The following is a 17,685-nucleotide window of genomic DNA, read 5'->3' as shown; positions in this document are numbered from 1 at the left end:
AGCAGTAGGTGGAGTCCAAGTGACCAATCATTGATGTGATTGCAATTATTTTTTTAAATAAATTCATAAAAATACTAAAAACTGGAGATAATTACAAAGAAAACCATCATAGGCATATTCATCATTTGACTGAAGATCAAGATAAGAACATATTTAATGTGGTCAGAAAACAAGAAACAATACCTTCACAACAACAGCAAGATAATGATGACTCTTCACCAGACAACATAAATGCCAGAAGATATTAGAAAAACATTTAAAAATATCTAAATGATCTTTCAATCTGGAATTCTATAGTCTGTGAAAACTTCAAATATGAAGAAAATATAAAGACACATTCAGTTAAACAATAATAAGAAATCTTACCAAAGGAAATCCAGAGAGAGTTTTCTAGCTGGAAAAGTTTTCTCAGATGTAGTAGAAAGGGAATAACCAGAAAGGAAAAATATTATAGAAAATTGCATGTTAAGACCACAGTCACAGAAGAAATAAAAAGGCAATGTTTTCTGATGTTACAATATTTATAGAAATTATTTAATAAGATTATTAAACTTTTTAAAATTTTGCTGTATGGAGTGGCAAGAAATGCTGCAATGACCTACTACAAATTTGACGCATATGTCTTACCTTGTGCTAAAGCTCACACGTATTCATTAGTGCTTTGTCACCAAAACCAAAATAATACTCCTCCTATGCAATTACATATGTCTGTAAGGTCAGCAAAGTCACATAGTACAACACTTTCAATGCAGAAGCAGATTAAAGAACTTGGATTTTATTAAACCACATGCTAAAGAAATTTGCAAATATGTTAAAGAAATCCACTCTTCTTACTGAATTTTTCATTACACTTTGAAATATATTGTTATTTATGTTAAAATGTCTTTTTATTAGATTATTTTAAATGAACTAATATACATTTAAATTTTTTGTTTTAATTTCTAGAATGGTAACTATTAATAGATGTAATCTATGTAAACAGAAAGTCTTTGGTGTCCTCAATAATTTTTAATATCAAAATGAGTCATGACAGCAAGTATTTTGGGAATCAGTGATCTAGAGTTCCTCTGAATTGCTGATTTCATACCCTGAGATTTACATTCGTTATGATGAATGTGAGACTATGATGAGCAGATTACCTGAAAATTTTCAGGCTTTTCAAGAAATTTTGGAAGCTCCATACTTATTTATTCATTTTAAGAGAAATATCTCACTAATACCATAAAGATAATAACTGACATTTTTTAGTAGGGCAAATTTATGGATCCTCACCCACGGAAGTAACAAAGAAATTCAGATACTATACAGATATAGCACTGAAGCTGTATTTGACGCTTTATTTATGTGGCTTATAGAACAGCTTACTGTAAAGCTGTGCATGTCACTTCACATCTCAAGACCCACACAGGGCTGAGAACCTTCCTGTCCCCAATTGTGGCAAGCCAAGTGCCACCTGTGTCCTCAAATAGAATACTTCTTCCCATGGTGCCATACCTCGTTTTATCCAGAATCTTGTGCTTCTGCAGTTCTGAAATTCAAACAGCTCTGAAAATTTTAAGTTCTTTTGGTTTTTGAAGCCTATTTTGTTACACAATCTAACCTGGCCTAACTCCTTAATACTCTAACCTAAACTCATGCAAAGCTATTTTATTTGTGTTCTTTATTATATCCAAACACACACACACACACACACACACACACACACACGCGAAGAGGAGTTAATATTTCTAACACTATTGGAAATGTTTAAAGGTACCTATAGGACCATAGTATTACCAAAAAACAATTATGAAATTTGAAGTATATCTCACTCCATAGATTTCAGATAAAGGAACATAAATTTGTATAACTTTTCAAAGCACGAGTAGGAAGAATTCTTAAGAAGGAAGAATTCTTAAGAATGTTTTGTGAAGACAGGGCAAGTGCAGGGAAGTGACATTGACCAAATTATATTTTTATATTGTACTTTGTGTTCATGTATGAATATACAACAATAAACCCCATCAGTATGTACAACTATAATGCATCAATAAAAAGTGTGGGAAAAAAAGAATGTTTTATGAAATGCAGTAATGAACAGTTTACAAACTTTGTACATAATTTACTTGCTTGCTGACCATCTGAACACTTCAGTAAACTGAGCCATTTCTCCTAAAACTAGACATTTTAATCTTACTTTCATAAGATTTTCCTCTGCTTTTATCTGGGATAGAAAATAAACTTCTTTAACCCATTTACTAATGGGTTAACTTTGGTAATCACACCTTCCCACCATGAATTGGGAAATGTATCCCAGTACAGAGTAAAAGGACAGGAGTGGATAATTTAGGAACCTTACAATGAGCATTCAAATAATGTAAGATCCTGAGGTGCCCACTGAAACACATATGCTAACATTGTAGTCTCTTCATAGCATTTTTAATCTCTTTGTTTCTTAAGGTATAAATGGCTGGATTTAGGAGAGGTGTGATGACTGCATAAAACACAGCAAGGAACTTGTCCACCCAGGTGATGCTGACTGGCCACAGATAGATGAAGATGCAGGGTCCAAAGAAGAGCACCACCACTGTGATGTGGGCAGTGCACGTGGAAAGAGCCTTTGACGCCCCATCTGTAGAGTGGCAGACAGTAAACAGAATGTGCGAATAAGAGATCAGCAACAGAATGAAGCAGATGGTTGCCAGCACCCCACTGTCAGCATTTATCAAAATTTCTAGAATAGAGGTGTCCATGCAGGCTAGCTTGATCACCAATGGAATATCACAGAAAAAACTATCCAATTCTCTGGGTCCACAGAAAGGCAGCTTTACAATCAGAACTAGCTGGCTCACTGAATGTAAAAATCCAATGATCCATGATGTCATCACTAACCCAATGCACACATGTCTGTCCATGATGCTGGAGTAATGGAGGGGCTTGCAGATGGCCACGTAACGATCATAGGCCATTGACACAAGCAGTACCATCTCAGCCCCGCCAAAGAAGTGTCCAAAGAAAATCTGACACATACACCCTCCAAAGGAGATGGTCTTGTTTTCCTTTAGAAAGTCTGTGATCATTTTAGGGGTAGTGACTGAAGAAAGGCAGAAGTCAATGAAAGAGAGATTGGCTAACAAAAAGTACATAGGGGAGTGAAGGTGGAGATCAGTAATAATTAGGACCACAATGAAGATGTTGCCTAAAACAGTGATCAAATAAAGGGAAGAAAATGTCACCAGGAAGAAGGCCTGGAGGTCCCATGAATCACAAAGCCCAAGAATAATGAATTCAGACACCACAGACTGGTTTGCTTCTTCCATTTAGTTCAGTTCTAAATGCATCTGAAGAAAAAGACAAAGCATTTGTTTTTCTGAATAAATAAGTGTGTGAATCAAGAAGATTTCTTATATATTACCTTTGGAAGTGGATTCTAACATAATCATTTTGGAACAAAGTTTGACATGATCTTGTAACAGCCACACATTTCCACATTCTATGGCCTAGCAATTACATTCTCATTTACATCCCAAAATTCATCCTCACATATGTATACAAGGAGTAATTTATAACAATACCCACTGACATTGGAGACCATGTTCTGAACCATGGAAAAATAAGTATAAACATATAAATGATACAGAAATATCATTGTAAAATACAATAATGAAAGAAAAAGCATTCAAACTGAATTCATTTGGCATAGCTTTTACAAGGTAGATGGGAATAGAAAAATAGCTGTATACTTTGTATGGATTTGATAAACCTATATGTGAAAAAAAAAAGAGAACATGTACAATATAAGTAACTTCAAGTGAAGAAAGGCCACGAAACTGATCACAGAAGCATATAAAGGCATTATAAATTGTTATTTGTCACACTGCCATATTTTCTTAGGTGTAATTTGATTAGCAAATTATTAATTGTTATTGAATAAACACTCATGGATAGTCATTGAAAAATGATAAAAGAATGGTATGGATCAATAATCATGATCAATTCTTGGGCCTGAGATAAAATATCATTTTTAAAGAGCATTTTATTGTTTAGGGTCTATATTTCAGAAAAAATACTTCTTGTATATAACTTTTGAAATGTTTGAAAGAAAATTTAGCATGTTATTAAAGGTCAATTCATTCAAAAATGAATAAGTGAATGAATACTTGTCATGTGAAAAGTGATCTAAGAAAACCTGAAATTGGCCAAATAGTTATATGAAAAATATTCTACACATCTGTAATGGTTCTGTTATTATTGCTCTTGGTACTAATTACTCTACATTTCTGTCCATGCAGTTGGTGCTTGCCCTCGCTGTTAGGTATAATTGAAGTTGTTGATGTTGTTTGAATTAAGCATTGTTGTCAGATACCAGGGATGACAAAAAGAACAGAATTAGAAAGTACCAGATGTGGAAAGGGCTTTCATATTTTCTAGTCAAGTCAACAAGAGATCATCAACTATTATCTTAGTTGTAGCTCAGTGGTAGAGTGCTTGCCTAGCACTTTGTGAGGCCCTGGGTTCTGTCCTCAGCACCACATAGAGATAAATAAATAAATAAAATAAAGGTATTAAAATATTATCTTAGTGCAGTAAAGTTTTTTGGAAACTTTAGATAAAAAAGAAATAGACTCTAGATGCTGTAAGTTACACCCAAAAAGTAGTCCTATCCCTGCTTTTCCACCTTCCTTTAACAGTTTTTAGTATTAGCTGAATTACAAAAGACAAAGTATTAATACTAATAATTCATGTAGCAATATTAAAAATACCATTACAACTTAGCTTGTAAGCATTCCCAGGTGGTTGAAGTTAATCTCCAGATTCCAAAAACATATATTTATAAAGCCAAAACAGGACTCACCAAAGAGAATGAAACAGGAAAATAAAAACAAAGAAAAAAAAATGAACACATTTCCGTTTTTCTTTTTAAAGGTGCTAATTTCAGAGTTATATGAAAACTAACTCCACTTCTCCCATCTGCCTCTCTGGACACCTTCCATATGCCAGAAACTTTCATCCCATTGCCTAACTTACTCTTCATAATAACTCCATGAAGTGGGTCTTATTCTGAGCTGGACTCAGGGTAGCCTGTGAGAAGTCTCAGAGGTGAAGAGTGAGACGGGGTACAAAGCTGGGATTCCCTGACTCTAGCACTTATGTGGTATTGTACTCCTTAATCTCCGTCAGTTAATTCCAAAAGCATAATTCTATTTCCACGGTAAACACTCACTGTCATCTCTTTTGAGAGATTACCCTCCATAGCCTGCCAAGTATTTTCCTGACCTAAATTATCAACAATATTTTTCCCTGTAGGGAAATTTCTGTTAATTACAGCCACTTATCTGTACCTGGAAATGTCCCACAATCCAGAAAGACTGTGGACCCTGATGGTTCTCAGTCTATGAGAACAATTTTTAGAAACCATGAGACCTTGAAGAAAGCATTCATTTTGTTGCTTTAGAGAGTCCAAACATTCTAAGATCTCACTGGACAAAGAAACCCTTGATATTTCTGGAAGCTCTGTAGCACTTCCAAACCACCCCTATTAGTATGTGGTAAAATGGTCTAAAAACACTGGGAAATTGTGCTACAGGAAAGGAATTAAAGAATAAGTTAAGAAATGTATAGACTATATCTTACCAGAAAAACAGTGAATCTAACAAGTTTTTTCATGAATAACGCATTACCTGTATTCTAACTAAAGTTTGAAATAAAAACATATTGCAACAAAACAGTCTATCTTCTGCTGTGGTCAGTGTTTATGGGAGACATCAAGGCACCTATTTATTGCAAAGAGTAGCCTCTGGGGTAGGGAACTTTCAGTTTACCTATGCTCTGTTCCATTGAGACCTCACAGTTTCTTAGTTTTTCATAATTAAGAGTATCACCTGATGATGTGTCTGATGTTCAGGTCAAAGATAGAAAGACCTGGTGAACATTAAAACAAAGCTTTGATGATGAGCACAGTTTAATTTTTTTTGTTTTAAAATTTTTATTTATTTATTTGTTTTAAAATAATAGTACATTTTATTTATTTTAAAAATAAAAATAAAAGCATTACTTATTTCAGAGCTGGGCTGCCGTGTCTCCTCCCAGATGACTCCAGTGGAGGTGATCTAGGCTCTCATGAAGAATTCATGCCTGTGACAGCACAGCTTGCCTTGAACTGCTACCAGGGGTTCAGTGGAGAACAGAGAAATGTGAAGGCCCCCAAATTTTCTGTGCTAACTCGATCAACATTCCAGGTTGAGCATATTCAATAAAAAACTGTGTTACTAATATACTTCTACATATCAAAACAAAAAGGAAGATCTACCTTTTATTTTCATTTAAAAAGTATTCAGTTTAATTGCTGCAGATTCTAACACTTTAGAGTTGGAGAAACAAACATAATAATCTGTCACTTTCTCCATTTTCCTATTAATTTTTCACCAGAAATAGCATCTGTCCCTATTTTGACATTTCCTTTCCATTTTGTTGCATAACTATATGTGCACATATCAACCTATGTACTTGGAGGACTCCTCTTTCTTTTGTAATGTATGAGATATGCAATGATAACTTAAAAATCCAAGTTACTTAAAGTCAGTTTATGCTTAAATATCTTTCATTCAATGTTACAGCTGCTTTGACACTTTAGGACTGGATACTTTGGGTTTGAGAAAACTATGGAGAGAGCAGAGTTGCATACCTTGATCTCAACTCCACATAAGCTTATCAAGGAAAGATGCCTGTAAATGTCATATATATGCAGAATGACTTCCTATTGTCCCATTGTTCATTTCACTCTCTCATAATCATTAGAGAACATTTTCTTTATCTAAACAAACATTTCACTAGTCCTGGGTGATGGGGACACTGGGCAGGTTTCAAGCATTTACTAAACTTCATGGTCATTGTCCTATCTGGAACAATGTATGCACATATCCCAGGGAGTAAGTAAATCTTGTTTTTCAGCTTCATCAAGTAAAGAGAAACAAGAGTAAATGAGAGATCCATCTATTAGATTATGGGGAATATTAGTACTATTACTCTCTATAGAGGTGAAGGGGATGGATAAGTTGATTAAACTTGCTCACCTTTCCTCAGGTTAAAGATGGAAGCATGGGAAGTCTTAGAAAACTTCACCTAGGTAAACAAGCATTTATGTAAACCCACAAGTTTTACATTTTGTCTAGAGTGGGTCCAATCAAGTAGATGAAGTTATTTCAAAGGTCTAGGCAATATAGAATTATGATACAGGATGAAGCAATACCTCATCATATCAATAAATTCACTTACGTGTTACCAAATACTACCAGTTGTTGACTTGAAAGACTTGGTCTTATTAGAACTGACTGATTATTCTGCTCACCTTGGTCCAGAGCAGACTCCTCCTCAGAGAGTACTGTAATTGTCCATCATCATTCTGAGACACATATCAACATCCACTGGTGACTGGGAAGGCACTGGATTGCTTTCTGGCCAGATGGTCAGTGGTGGGTGATGATGAAAACTTAAGTAACTAGTAGGTGAAAAACACACAACCACAGCAATAAGCTGAGGCATGAGAGGTGAACCATATGAACACACTAAGACTTGAAAATTTCCCTGGTGATTTTTATTATTCCTTAGATGTTTAGGATGGAAGAAAGAGACAAGTTGTAAATAATTAGTTATGCAAATAAGTTGTTGTCGATTTAAAAGGGCTGTTGAAGAAGAGAGATTGGCATCCATATCTCAAACTAGGATGCAAGGTTATGTCATAAAAACCCCTGAGAGAACATCTGTGAATAAGAACTAGAATCTGGCATTAAATAGTGCATAAAAAGGAATTTCCTTATATGGTAATAGGTAGACCTCTTAATAGTAGAACTGAATCTTTTCCCAAACTAATGATGTGAATAGGTTAAATTACACACACACACACACACACACACACACACACACACACACACGGATGCAGGGAGAGAGAAAGAAAGAAGAGTTGGGTAAATAGCTTAGGCTAATGGTACATAAGGTCCCTTGTTCATCAGATGGCTTATAACTCACAGCTTGTGTTGACCACCTAAATGTAGATGGCCCTCCATAAGGTAATAAGAAGGTAATTAAAAATTATGTTCTTTTTTTATTTTTTAACCTTTGAAGAAAACTAGATGTTATTTATCAAGGCAATTTAATCTAGATACAGGTTGTTTTTCCCAATGACATTTAAGAACAGACCATTTTTTGTTTTGCTTAGCTTTGACTCTTGATTAATTCACATGTCCCTCTATATTAATAACCTCAATGACTTTAAAATTGTATTTATATGTCACACAGCCTCTACACAATGGAGTTCCCACACAATTATAATGATAAGGAAACATAGAAAACCTCAACCTGGTTAACACAATTCTAAATAAGGCCAAAACACCTGTGACTTGAATATGGTTGCACAAGTAATAAGACAGTAAGGATTAAGCAGTGTGTCAAAGGATGGGCTCTTAACCCCACAATGATATTTTTTAAACTTTGAAGAGATGACAGTTCCCATGTTTCCCAAAATGATTTTCTCCCTCACTTTGACTTTTTTCTTGACTATCTATGGAACCCTGGGATGCATACAATTGTGATTTCTTATATACAGTTTTCTGAGATTCTTTGATGGAGTACCATCTGCTTGGTGTCAATCATCTTTCTTCTGGCAGTTTGCCCAGAAAGAGATTCTGTATTAGGAGAACTGCTAGGCATAAATATATAGAACACGGACACTTGCTGTACAGACTATTCAGTTGATAAGTCAATATTGAACAGCATGGTAGTATACTAATAAGGACTATAAAATTTATAGGATTGAAAGAGCAAAATGGTCAAGACCAAGTAGTGAAAGTGTTATGGAGCATACCAGAACTGATTGAATGATAATATTCTACAAAGATATGTATGGAAAATAAAGTAATTTCTGACATGGCATCCTATTAGCACAGTTCATTAAAGAAGACAAGGAGTGTTATAAACTACAGAACCTATCTTTGAAGTTAGGGAGACATAGTCTGATGTTAAAAGAATAATAAGCAAATATTATGAACAATTTTAAACCCACAAATTTCACAATAGACACAAACTACCAAATGTCATATCAGGTACAAAGAGATAATAAATTAAATCAAAAATTAATTATAATAAATTAAATCAATAATTAGCAATTTCTGAAAGAAATGCAATTGTTTACTGGGTTTTAGTGGTGAACTCTACCAAATATTTATGGAAGAAATGATACCAATAGTCTTAAATTTCTTCCACAAACAGGACTAGTAGAAACAATTCATTCTACAAAACCAGCATTGTTCTTATACCAAAACCAGATATAGACTCTTCAAAAAAAGGAAAAGTACAGACCAATACTTTTCATGGAACTAGATACAAAAATACTTAACAAGATACTTGCTAATCAAATCCAACAATGTACAAAAAAAACCTCCACTGTACTCTTTTCAAAGAGTATATTAATTCTAGTTATATTAGGCTAACTTAGCATTTGAAAATCAATGCAATTGAAAACATCAATGGGCTAAAGAAGGAAAATCACATGATTTTATCAATTGATACATCAATAATGTTGTGTTTGACAAAATCCAATACCCATTTGTGATAAAAATTCTCAGCAAATTAGAAATAGGGAGGAAATTCCCTCAACTTGAAAAAAATACATGAAAAAACACCAATAAACATCCCAATGAAGATGAAAATAAATGGGATGCTTTCCTTAGCTTTGTATTTAGTTTTATGTCACATTTTCAGTTAACCTATGATATTACTATAGTTGTTTATTAGTTCCAGGAGGAACCCATATTATGAAGTAAATAAATTAAGTGTAGAAGGGCTATACCTAAACTTAATAAAGGCTGTATATGATAAACTCATAGTCAACATCACGGGGAAAAGGGAAAAACTGAAAGTAATTTCTCTAAAATCAGGAACAAGACAAGGGTTTTCATTATCACCACTCTTATTCAATATAGTACTGGAAACTTTAGCCAGAGTAATGAGACAAGAGAAAGAAATGAAAGAGATACAAATAGAAATGGAGGATGTCACATTATCCCTGTTTTCATATAATATGATTCTATACCTAGAAAACCCTAAAAAGTATATCAAAGTTCTCTTGAAACTGATAAACACATTAGGCAAAGTAGTAAGATACAAAATCAGCATTAAAAAGTTAATAGTTTGCCCTTATACCAATAATGAATTTGCTGAGGAAGAAAACTGTAAAATAATTCCATTCACAAGAACCTCAAGAAAGCATCTAGGAATAATCTAACCAATGTGGTAAAAGACCTACAGTGAAAATTATAAAATGCTAAATGAAGAAATTGAAGAAGACACTAGAAGATGGAGAGATCCCAAATGTGGGATCCCATGGATTGGGAGAATTAACGTTGTTGATATAACCATAACCAAGAGCAATTCACAAATTCAGATATCAGTGACATTCTTCAAAAAAAATAAACAGGAAAAAAAAACAGTCCTAAAACTTATATTGAAGAACAGAAGACCCAGAACAGACAAAGCAAGTCCAAGTAATAAGAATGAGACTGGAGGTATCACAATACCCAATTTCAAATTATACTACAGAGCTACAGTAACAAAAATGACACAGTATTGGCATAAAAACAGACATGAAGATCAATAAAATAGAAGAGAAGACAGACAAACCAGCATATATACAGTAATCTGAACATTGACAACGTTGCCATAAACATTGGAGAAAAGACAGCCTTTATAACAAATGGTGCTGGGAAAACTGAATTGCCATATGTAAAAGAATAAAATTAGACCCTGATCTCTCACCCTGCACAAAAGTCAACCAAGTGGATGAAAGACCTAGGAATTAGACCAGCAACTTTGCAACTTCTAAATGAAAGCATAGGGTCAACACTCTAACATAGACCCAAGTACCAGCTTCATTAATAAAACTACTAAAGCTCAAGAAACAAAACCAAAGATCAGTAAGTGGAATGGTATCAAATTTAAAATCTTCTGCACAGCAAAGGAAACAATAGTGTAAAAAGAAAGCATACAGAATGGGGGAAAACCTTTGCTGGCTACTCTTCTGACAGAGAATTAATATCCAGGCTATATATAAAGAATTCTAAAGTTTTATACCAAAATTCTCTTAAAACCCACTAAATAAATGGGCAAATGAACTAAACAGACATTTCTAAAAAGAATAAATAAAAATAGCCAACAAATATACAAAAAAAAATGTTCAACATCCTTAGCAATCAAGGAAACGCAAATCAAAACTACACTAAGATTTTATCTCACCCAAGTGAAAATGTCAAGCATCAAGAATATAAGTAACAATACATATAAGCAAAGATGTGGAGGAAAAGGTACTTTTACACTTTGTTGGTAGCATTGAAAATTAGTACAACTGCTATGGAAATCAGTATATAGAGTTTTCAAAACACTAAAAATGGAAAAATTGTATGACCTAGATGTTCTACTCCTTGGTATTCATACAAAAGAACTAAAATCAGCATACTATAGTCATATATGCATTTCTTTTTTTTTTTTTTTGCAATTTTCTCTTACATTTAATCAATGCAATAACCACTTTGGAAATTTAAATAACGAATTTGGGAGGTCCACATTGCCTTGCTGTACAATTTGGAATAACTCAATAATCAGCAAAATTATTTTTGTAGGTTTTAGAATTGCTTTTAAGTGCCAGTTAAAAATTATGATGAAATTTTTTTAAATTTTATTGTAAACAAATGGGATACATGTTGTTTTTCTGTTTGTACATGGCATAAAGGCATACCATTTGTGTAATCATGAATTTACATAGGGTAATGCTGTTTGATTCATTCTGTTATTTTTTCCCTTCCCCCCCACCCCTCCCACCCCTCTTTTCCCTCTATACAGTCCTTCCTTCCTCCATTCTTGCCCCCATCCCTAACCCTAACTCTAACCCTAACACTAACCCCTCCCACCCCCCATTATGTGTCATCATCCACTTATTAGCGAGATCATTCTTCCTTTGTTTTTTTGATATTGGCTTATCTCACTTAGCATGATGTTCTCCAATTTCATCCATTTGCCTGCAAATGCCATAATTTTATTATTCTTTATGGCTGAGTAATATTCCATTGTATATATATACCACTGTTTCTTTATCCATTCATCAATTGAAGGACATCTAGGTTGGTTCCACAATCTGGCTATTGTGAACTGAGCAGCTATGAACATTGATGTGGCTGTATCTCTGTAATATGCTGATTTTAAGTCCTTTGGGTATAGGCCAAGGAGTGGGATAGCTGGGTCAAATGGTGGTTCCATTCCAAGTTTTCTAAGGAATCTCCACACTGCTTTCCAGAGTGGCTGCACTAATTTGCAGTCCCACCAGCAATGTATGAGTGTACCTTTCTCCCCACATCCTCGCCAACACCTGTTGTTGCTTGTATTCCTGATAATCGCCATTCTAATTGGGGTGAGATGGAATCTTAGGGTGGTTTTGATTTGCACTTCTCTTATTACTAGAGATGTTGAACATTTTTCCATATGTTGGTTGATCGCTTGTAGATCTTCTTCTGTGAAGTGTCTATTCAATTCCTTAGCCCATTTGTCAATTGGATTATTTGCATTCTTGGTGTAGAGTTTTTTGAGTTCTTTATAGATCCTGGAGATTAGTGCTCTATCTGAAGTATGATTGGCAAAGATTTTCTCCCACTCTGTAGGCTCTTTCTTCACATTGCTGATAGTTTCCTTTGCTGAGAGAAAGCTTTTTAGTTTGAATCTATCCCAGTTATTGATTCTTGCTTTTATTTCTTGTGCTATGGGAGTCCTGTTGAGGAAGTCTGGTCCTAACCGACATGTTGAAGCTCTGGACCTACTTTTTCTTCTATAAGATGCACGGTCTCTGGTCTGATTCCGAGGTCCTTAATCCATTTTGAGTTTAGTTTCATGCATGGTGAGAGATATGGGTTTAGTTTCATTCTGTTGCATATGGATTTCCAATTCTCCCAGCATCATTTATTGAAGAGCCTATCTTTTCTCCATTGCATATTTTTGGCCCCTTTGTCTAGTATGAGAAAATTGTATTTATTTGGGTTTGTGTCCATGTCCTCTATTCTGTATCATTGATCCACCTTTCTATTTTGGTACCAATACCATGCCGTTTTTGTTACTATCGCTTTGTAGTAGGGTTGAAGATCTGGTATTGCAATACCCCCTGCTTAACTCTTTCTGCCAAGGATTGCTTTAGCTATTCTGGGTTTTTTATTCTTCCAGATGAATTTCATAATTTCTTTCTCTATTTCTGCAAGGTACTATCGTGTTCCCTGCCCGCAGAGAAACACAACACCTGGTTGAAGTTTCAATGCTTTATTGCACGCTGTTCTTCTGCTTCTATTGTTTCTTTTTCTTATCCTCTTTTTTCCTCCTCAGCAGGGAAGTTACAGACCTTATATAGGTAAAACCACCAATCAAAGGAGAGCACACGAGGGAAAAGCGTGGACAGATACAGAGAGCCAAGCAGGGCATACCGAGATCATGCATTGTGCATGAGACCAGAGAACCAGTCATAAAGACTTCCTTAAAATGATGTCAGATGTTTGTGCAAAAGTTAACTGCTCTGGCTCACTGCCAGGCGCCATCTTAGCCACACCTAGGGCCAGGGGTCCCGGGTACCCCGACAGTTCCCCCTTTTTTATTATAAAATTAAAGCTCGGGACCGTGCCTCTCTTAGGTTGAGTGGTCAGCATATGTCCTTACCCGTCATCAAAGTCTGCAGAGCATGCTGCAGCTCCTGTCTTAGGTTGGTACATAGCCACCTCCTTCATTACCCGTCTTTGACTACCGGTCCAGTATCGAGAGCCACACTTGTGGGGAGCTGCCGGCCTCTAGGGTGGTCATGGCCTGATGAAAGATAATCCGATCCCTGTTTTGGCTGGCTCGTAGATGCACAAACAGATGAGTGAGGAAAAGGATACCAATGAGGAGAAGCAGTCCCAAAGTGCCCAGACCTGCCCACTGTTTTACAAAATTGAAAGCAGAAGAAAACCATTTAGCCATCTCAGATACACAAGCAATATGTACCCAAGTAGAATTAGCTTTGACAATTTCGGCTCTAAGTTGTGAGGTAAGATTATCAAATTGAGATGACCAAGTAGAAGTAAGGTAAAGTGACAAATTACTAGATAACTTAGCTGCAGTGCTGAAATTATCATATACAATAGGGGTAACACAAACAGCTCTTAAAGAGTAAACACATCCCAGTCCCAAAAGTTCTTGTAATATGTCCATTTGTTCTTGTAATAGGTCCACTCTTTGATTCACCAGGAGTAAGCCTGCCCTTAAATGTTGGTTTAAAGTCTCTTGAGTTTGTAAGGCAGTAGCTGTGTTTTCAGCTAAACGGTTGACTGCAGTCACTGTTTGTATAGTAGTTGTCAATTCACAGCTGCCGCGATGCCAAATTGTCTTTTATTTCTTGATAGTAGCACTGGTAATTCTGCATCTGTAACAGAGACTGGGATAGGTAGGAAGGTAGGGATGCGCATTAAGACCGCACGGGAGAAATTGGTAGCATTTCAACATTGAGAAAGGTAGCAACTAGATTGAGAGCAATCAAGAGTTGTGTTATTGGAAATATTGGTTAGTAGAAACATAAAAGGAGGGAACACACAGGCTGGAGTGGATGAGAATGTAATGTCTCTAGTACAATTAGTAGTAGTCTCAGCTCCAGCATTTTTTCCGCTCCACGCCGAAGAGTTCCATTCGCATTGTCTAAAAGATCCTCCTTTAAGAGCAAAAAAAAAAAAAAAAGGTTGTAAGTTAGTATATCCTGAAGTCGAGGTGAATAGCAACCAGCTATTAAAAGGATTAACGCGCTCCATGCCCAAGTTGGCGTCATGATCAGCAAAATTATCAGTGGTACGCTGGGAAGTAAAATTTGGTGTGAAGAAAAATTCATGTTGAACCGGGGTCGCTCGCTTGGCATTTTGACAACCTGTCCAAATGGGAGGTGTGGAAAATTTTGGATTACATGGAGGGAAAATTCTGGGAGTTATAAATCCATTAGTGGGAAGAGGTAATTTGTGAGGTACAAATCCTGTGATCAAAGTAGCTTCCCCTTCCCAGTATGTCCTTGATATGGTTATTAAATTATTATTGGCATACTGAAGACCAAGCATAGCATAACCCTGGAGCGGAGCATAAGGGGATTCCATACTCTTATAAAAGAGACCCTGTACCTGCTTTTGGAGAACAATACAAGGGCTAGAGTTATTATTACTAATAGCATTATCCTCAGGTATATCAAAGCATAAGGCTCTAGGGAGGGAGAAAGCGGAAGAATTATATGGTTGAGTCTCTGGATCATAAAGTGTAGTGGGTAATCCTGTAGCCACATTGGTGGTGAACAACGGAGGGAGTAGAGAGGAAGTATTAGTTAACGGCAAAGGATATGGCCAAGCTTTAACTATTGCCCACAGGTTCCGGGTCTGGCTGTCCGCTTGTGTCTTTGCAGTTATGGGAAGGCTCACTATCGTGAGGAGGAGTAGTATCACTTCCATGTTGTATAGGTCTGGTCAGTCTTTCAGGAACCCAGATCGGAGTTTGTTGATCCTGTGGAAAAATACAAAAAGACCCTCGGACCCAACGTAATACTGGATCTGGTCCTTTCCAGCAACCTGTCAATATGTCTTTCCACTTGGTCCATGTTTGAGAGACAGGGGAAGGGTTGCTATGGCGATCAGCCGCAGAGTGTCCATAATTGTCTATAGTCAAAAAATTTAAAATAAAAAGAACCAGATTAATTTTGTCCTTGGGAGATTTAAAGGAGGCTCCTATTCCCCCTTTTTGTTTATTAAGACAATTTTTTAAGGTGAGAATATGTCCTCTCGACTATACCTTGTCCTTGTGGATTATAGGGAATACCAGTAATCAATTGAATATTAAATGTTTGTAGAAATAGCCGGAAGCTTTTGGAGGTATAAGCAGGACCATTATCTGTTTTTATAACTTTAGGTATGCCCCAGCAAGCAAACGCTTGTAGGCAGTGTTAAATGACATCTTTCACCTTTTTTCCAGAGTGAGCGGAAGCCATGATGACCCCTGAAGCAGTGTCTACTGACACATGTACATACTTTACAGTACCGAATTCAGGAATATGAGTTACATCCATTTGTCAAACATGATTAGGTAACAATCCCCTGGGATTGACTCCAAAAGATTGTACTGGGATCAAAGGAGCACAGTGTTGATCATTTTTACTATTTGTCAAGCCACACATTTAGAGATAGGAAATTTTTTACTCAAGGTAGTGGAATTTACATGGAATTTTTTATGAAAGAGTTTTGTTTGTTTTTCTATGGAAAAAACAAAAACGGATTTGGTAGTCATATCCACCAAATCATTTGCTCTAGCCAAAGGTCCCGGTAAATTAGAATGAGCCCTAATATGTCCTATATAGAATGGATATTTACGCTGCAGAATAAGGTTTTGCAGTGTAGTGAAATAGGAAGCCACGGTGGATAAAGAAGAAATACATGGCACAGTTTTAAGAACACTTAAAGCATTAACAACATATGAACTATCAGATAGGAGATTAAACGGCTGATTATCTGCTACTTTAAAAGCCAACACCACAGCTGCAAGCTCAGTAACTTGTGCCGAGTTGGATTGAACTATTATAGTATGAAGTTGATCATGAACAAGTGCAGCGCCTACTCCATTATTAGATCCATCAGTAAATATAGTTATACAATTTTTAATAGGTTGGGCACTAGTCACTTTTGGAAAAATTATGGGAGTAACTTTACAAAACTGAATCCAAGGATGTTGGGGATAATGGTTATCAAACTGAACTGAGGTGGAACAATATAATACTGACCAATCATCATCATTATTGCTTAGCCATTTAATTTGCTGAGTGGAATAAGGGTTATAATGATAGAAGGATGGATTCCAAAAACAGTAATGCAAGATTCTATTCCCTTAAATATTACTTGAGCAACAGCTTTGGGATATGATTGTAATATTTTAGCTGGTAGGAATAGGCATTTAGACTGCTCATGAGAACCTAGAAGCATTCCAACATTGAGAGAGAAGTTTGGAGAATAGCAGCTTGATAAATACCCTGCTTTAAAACTTGTATACTTGGAAAATATGAATACATTTAATATACAAGGAGTGACCATTTCACAATTACCTTGACACTTTAATCTTACTAAATTTAGTTTTTAAAGAAAAATTTAGACTCTGTAACATAGTACAATACTCTTAACAGTTGTTTAACCATAATTGTATAAACCCCAATTTTTAAGACTAATTGTTTTAAAGAATAAAACTTAATAGACACAAAGTTAAGAGTAAATTAGTGTTTCTAAGAAATCCTTGTTATTTTACCATGTCATTTTACCATATAGATTAAACTTTGGCTTATATCAGAACATTAGTATTTCACCTTAGGAAAAACCTTAAATAGCTTTAGCTGTTTTACATACATACAACCAACTTAGTTACACACAGACTTGTTGAAACTTGTCCTTTACTTACACACAGACTTTTTTTAGCACTTATTTAGACCCTCATGTATTTTATTATATAACACTTTTTTATCCAGAAAGATTTTCTTCTTCACTAAATATAGTTGTATTTTTAGAACCTTTTATTTTTTCTTTTTTATGTGTTGACCCCCTTTTGTTCACATTTTGAAACAACTCTTATGAAATTTCTGAATTT

At 35.5% G+C, this 17,685-nt stretch overlaps 1 protein-coding gene across 1 annotated transcript; it reads right to left on the bottom strand.

Annotated features, from left to right (window-relative positions):
• Positions 1–2,390: 2,390 nt before the first annotated feature.
• LOC124977387 (olfactory receptor 4K3-like) lies at positions 2,391–3,302 on the bottom strand. Its single transcript, XM_047540900.1, has one exon. It carries the CDS (start codon positions 3,297–3,299, stop codon positions 2,391–2,393), a length of 909 nt encoding a protein of 302 aa, XP_047396856.1. The 5' UTR covers positions 3,300–3,302.
• Positions 3,303–17,685: the final 14,383 nt, after the last annotated feature.

Source organism: Sciurus carolinensis, chromosome 2, assembly GCF_902686445.1.
Source record: "Sciurus carolinensis chromosome 2, mSciCar1.2, whole genome shotgun sequence".
Lineage (NCBI taxonomy): Eukaryota > Metazoa > Chordata > Mammalia > Rodentia > Sciuridae > Sciurus > Sciurus carolinensis.
The sequence above is the reverse complement of the archived record's forward strand: the minus strand, read 5'-3'. Positions and strand labels throughout refer to the sequence as shown.

Coding starts and splice junctions, on each gene's coding strand:
- LOC124977387 (XM_047540900.1), bottom strand. CDS start 3,299: ATGGAAGAAGCAAACCAGTCTGTGGTGTCTGAATTCATTATTCTTGGG.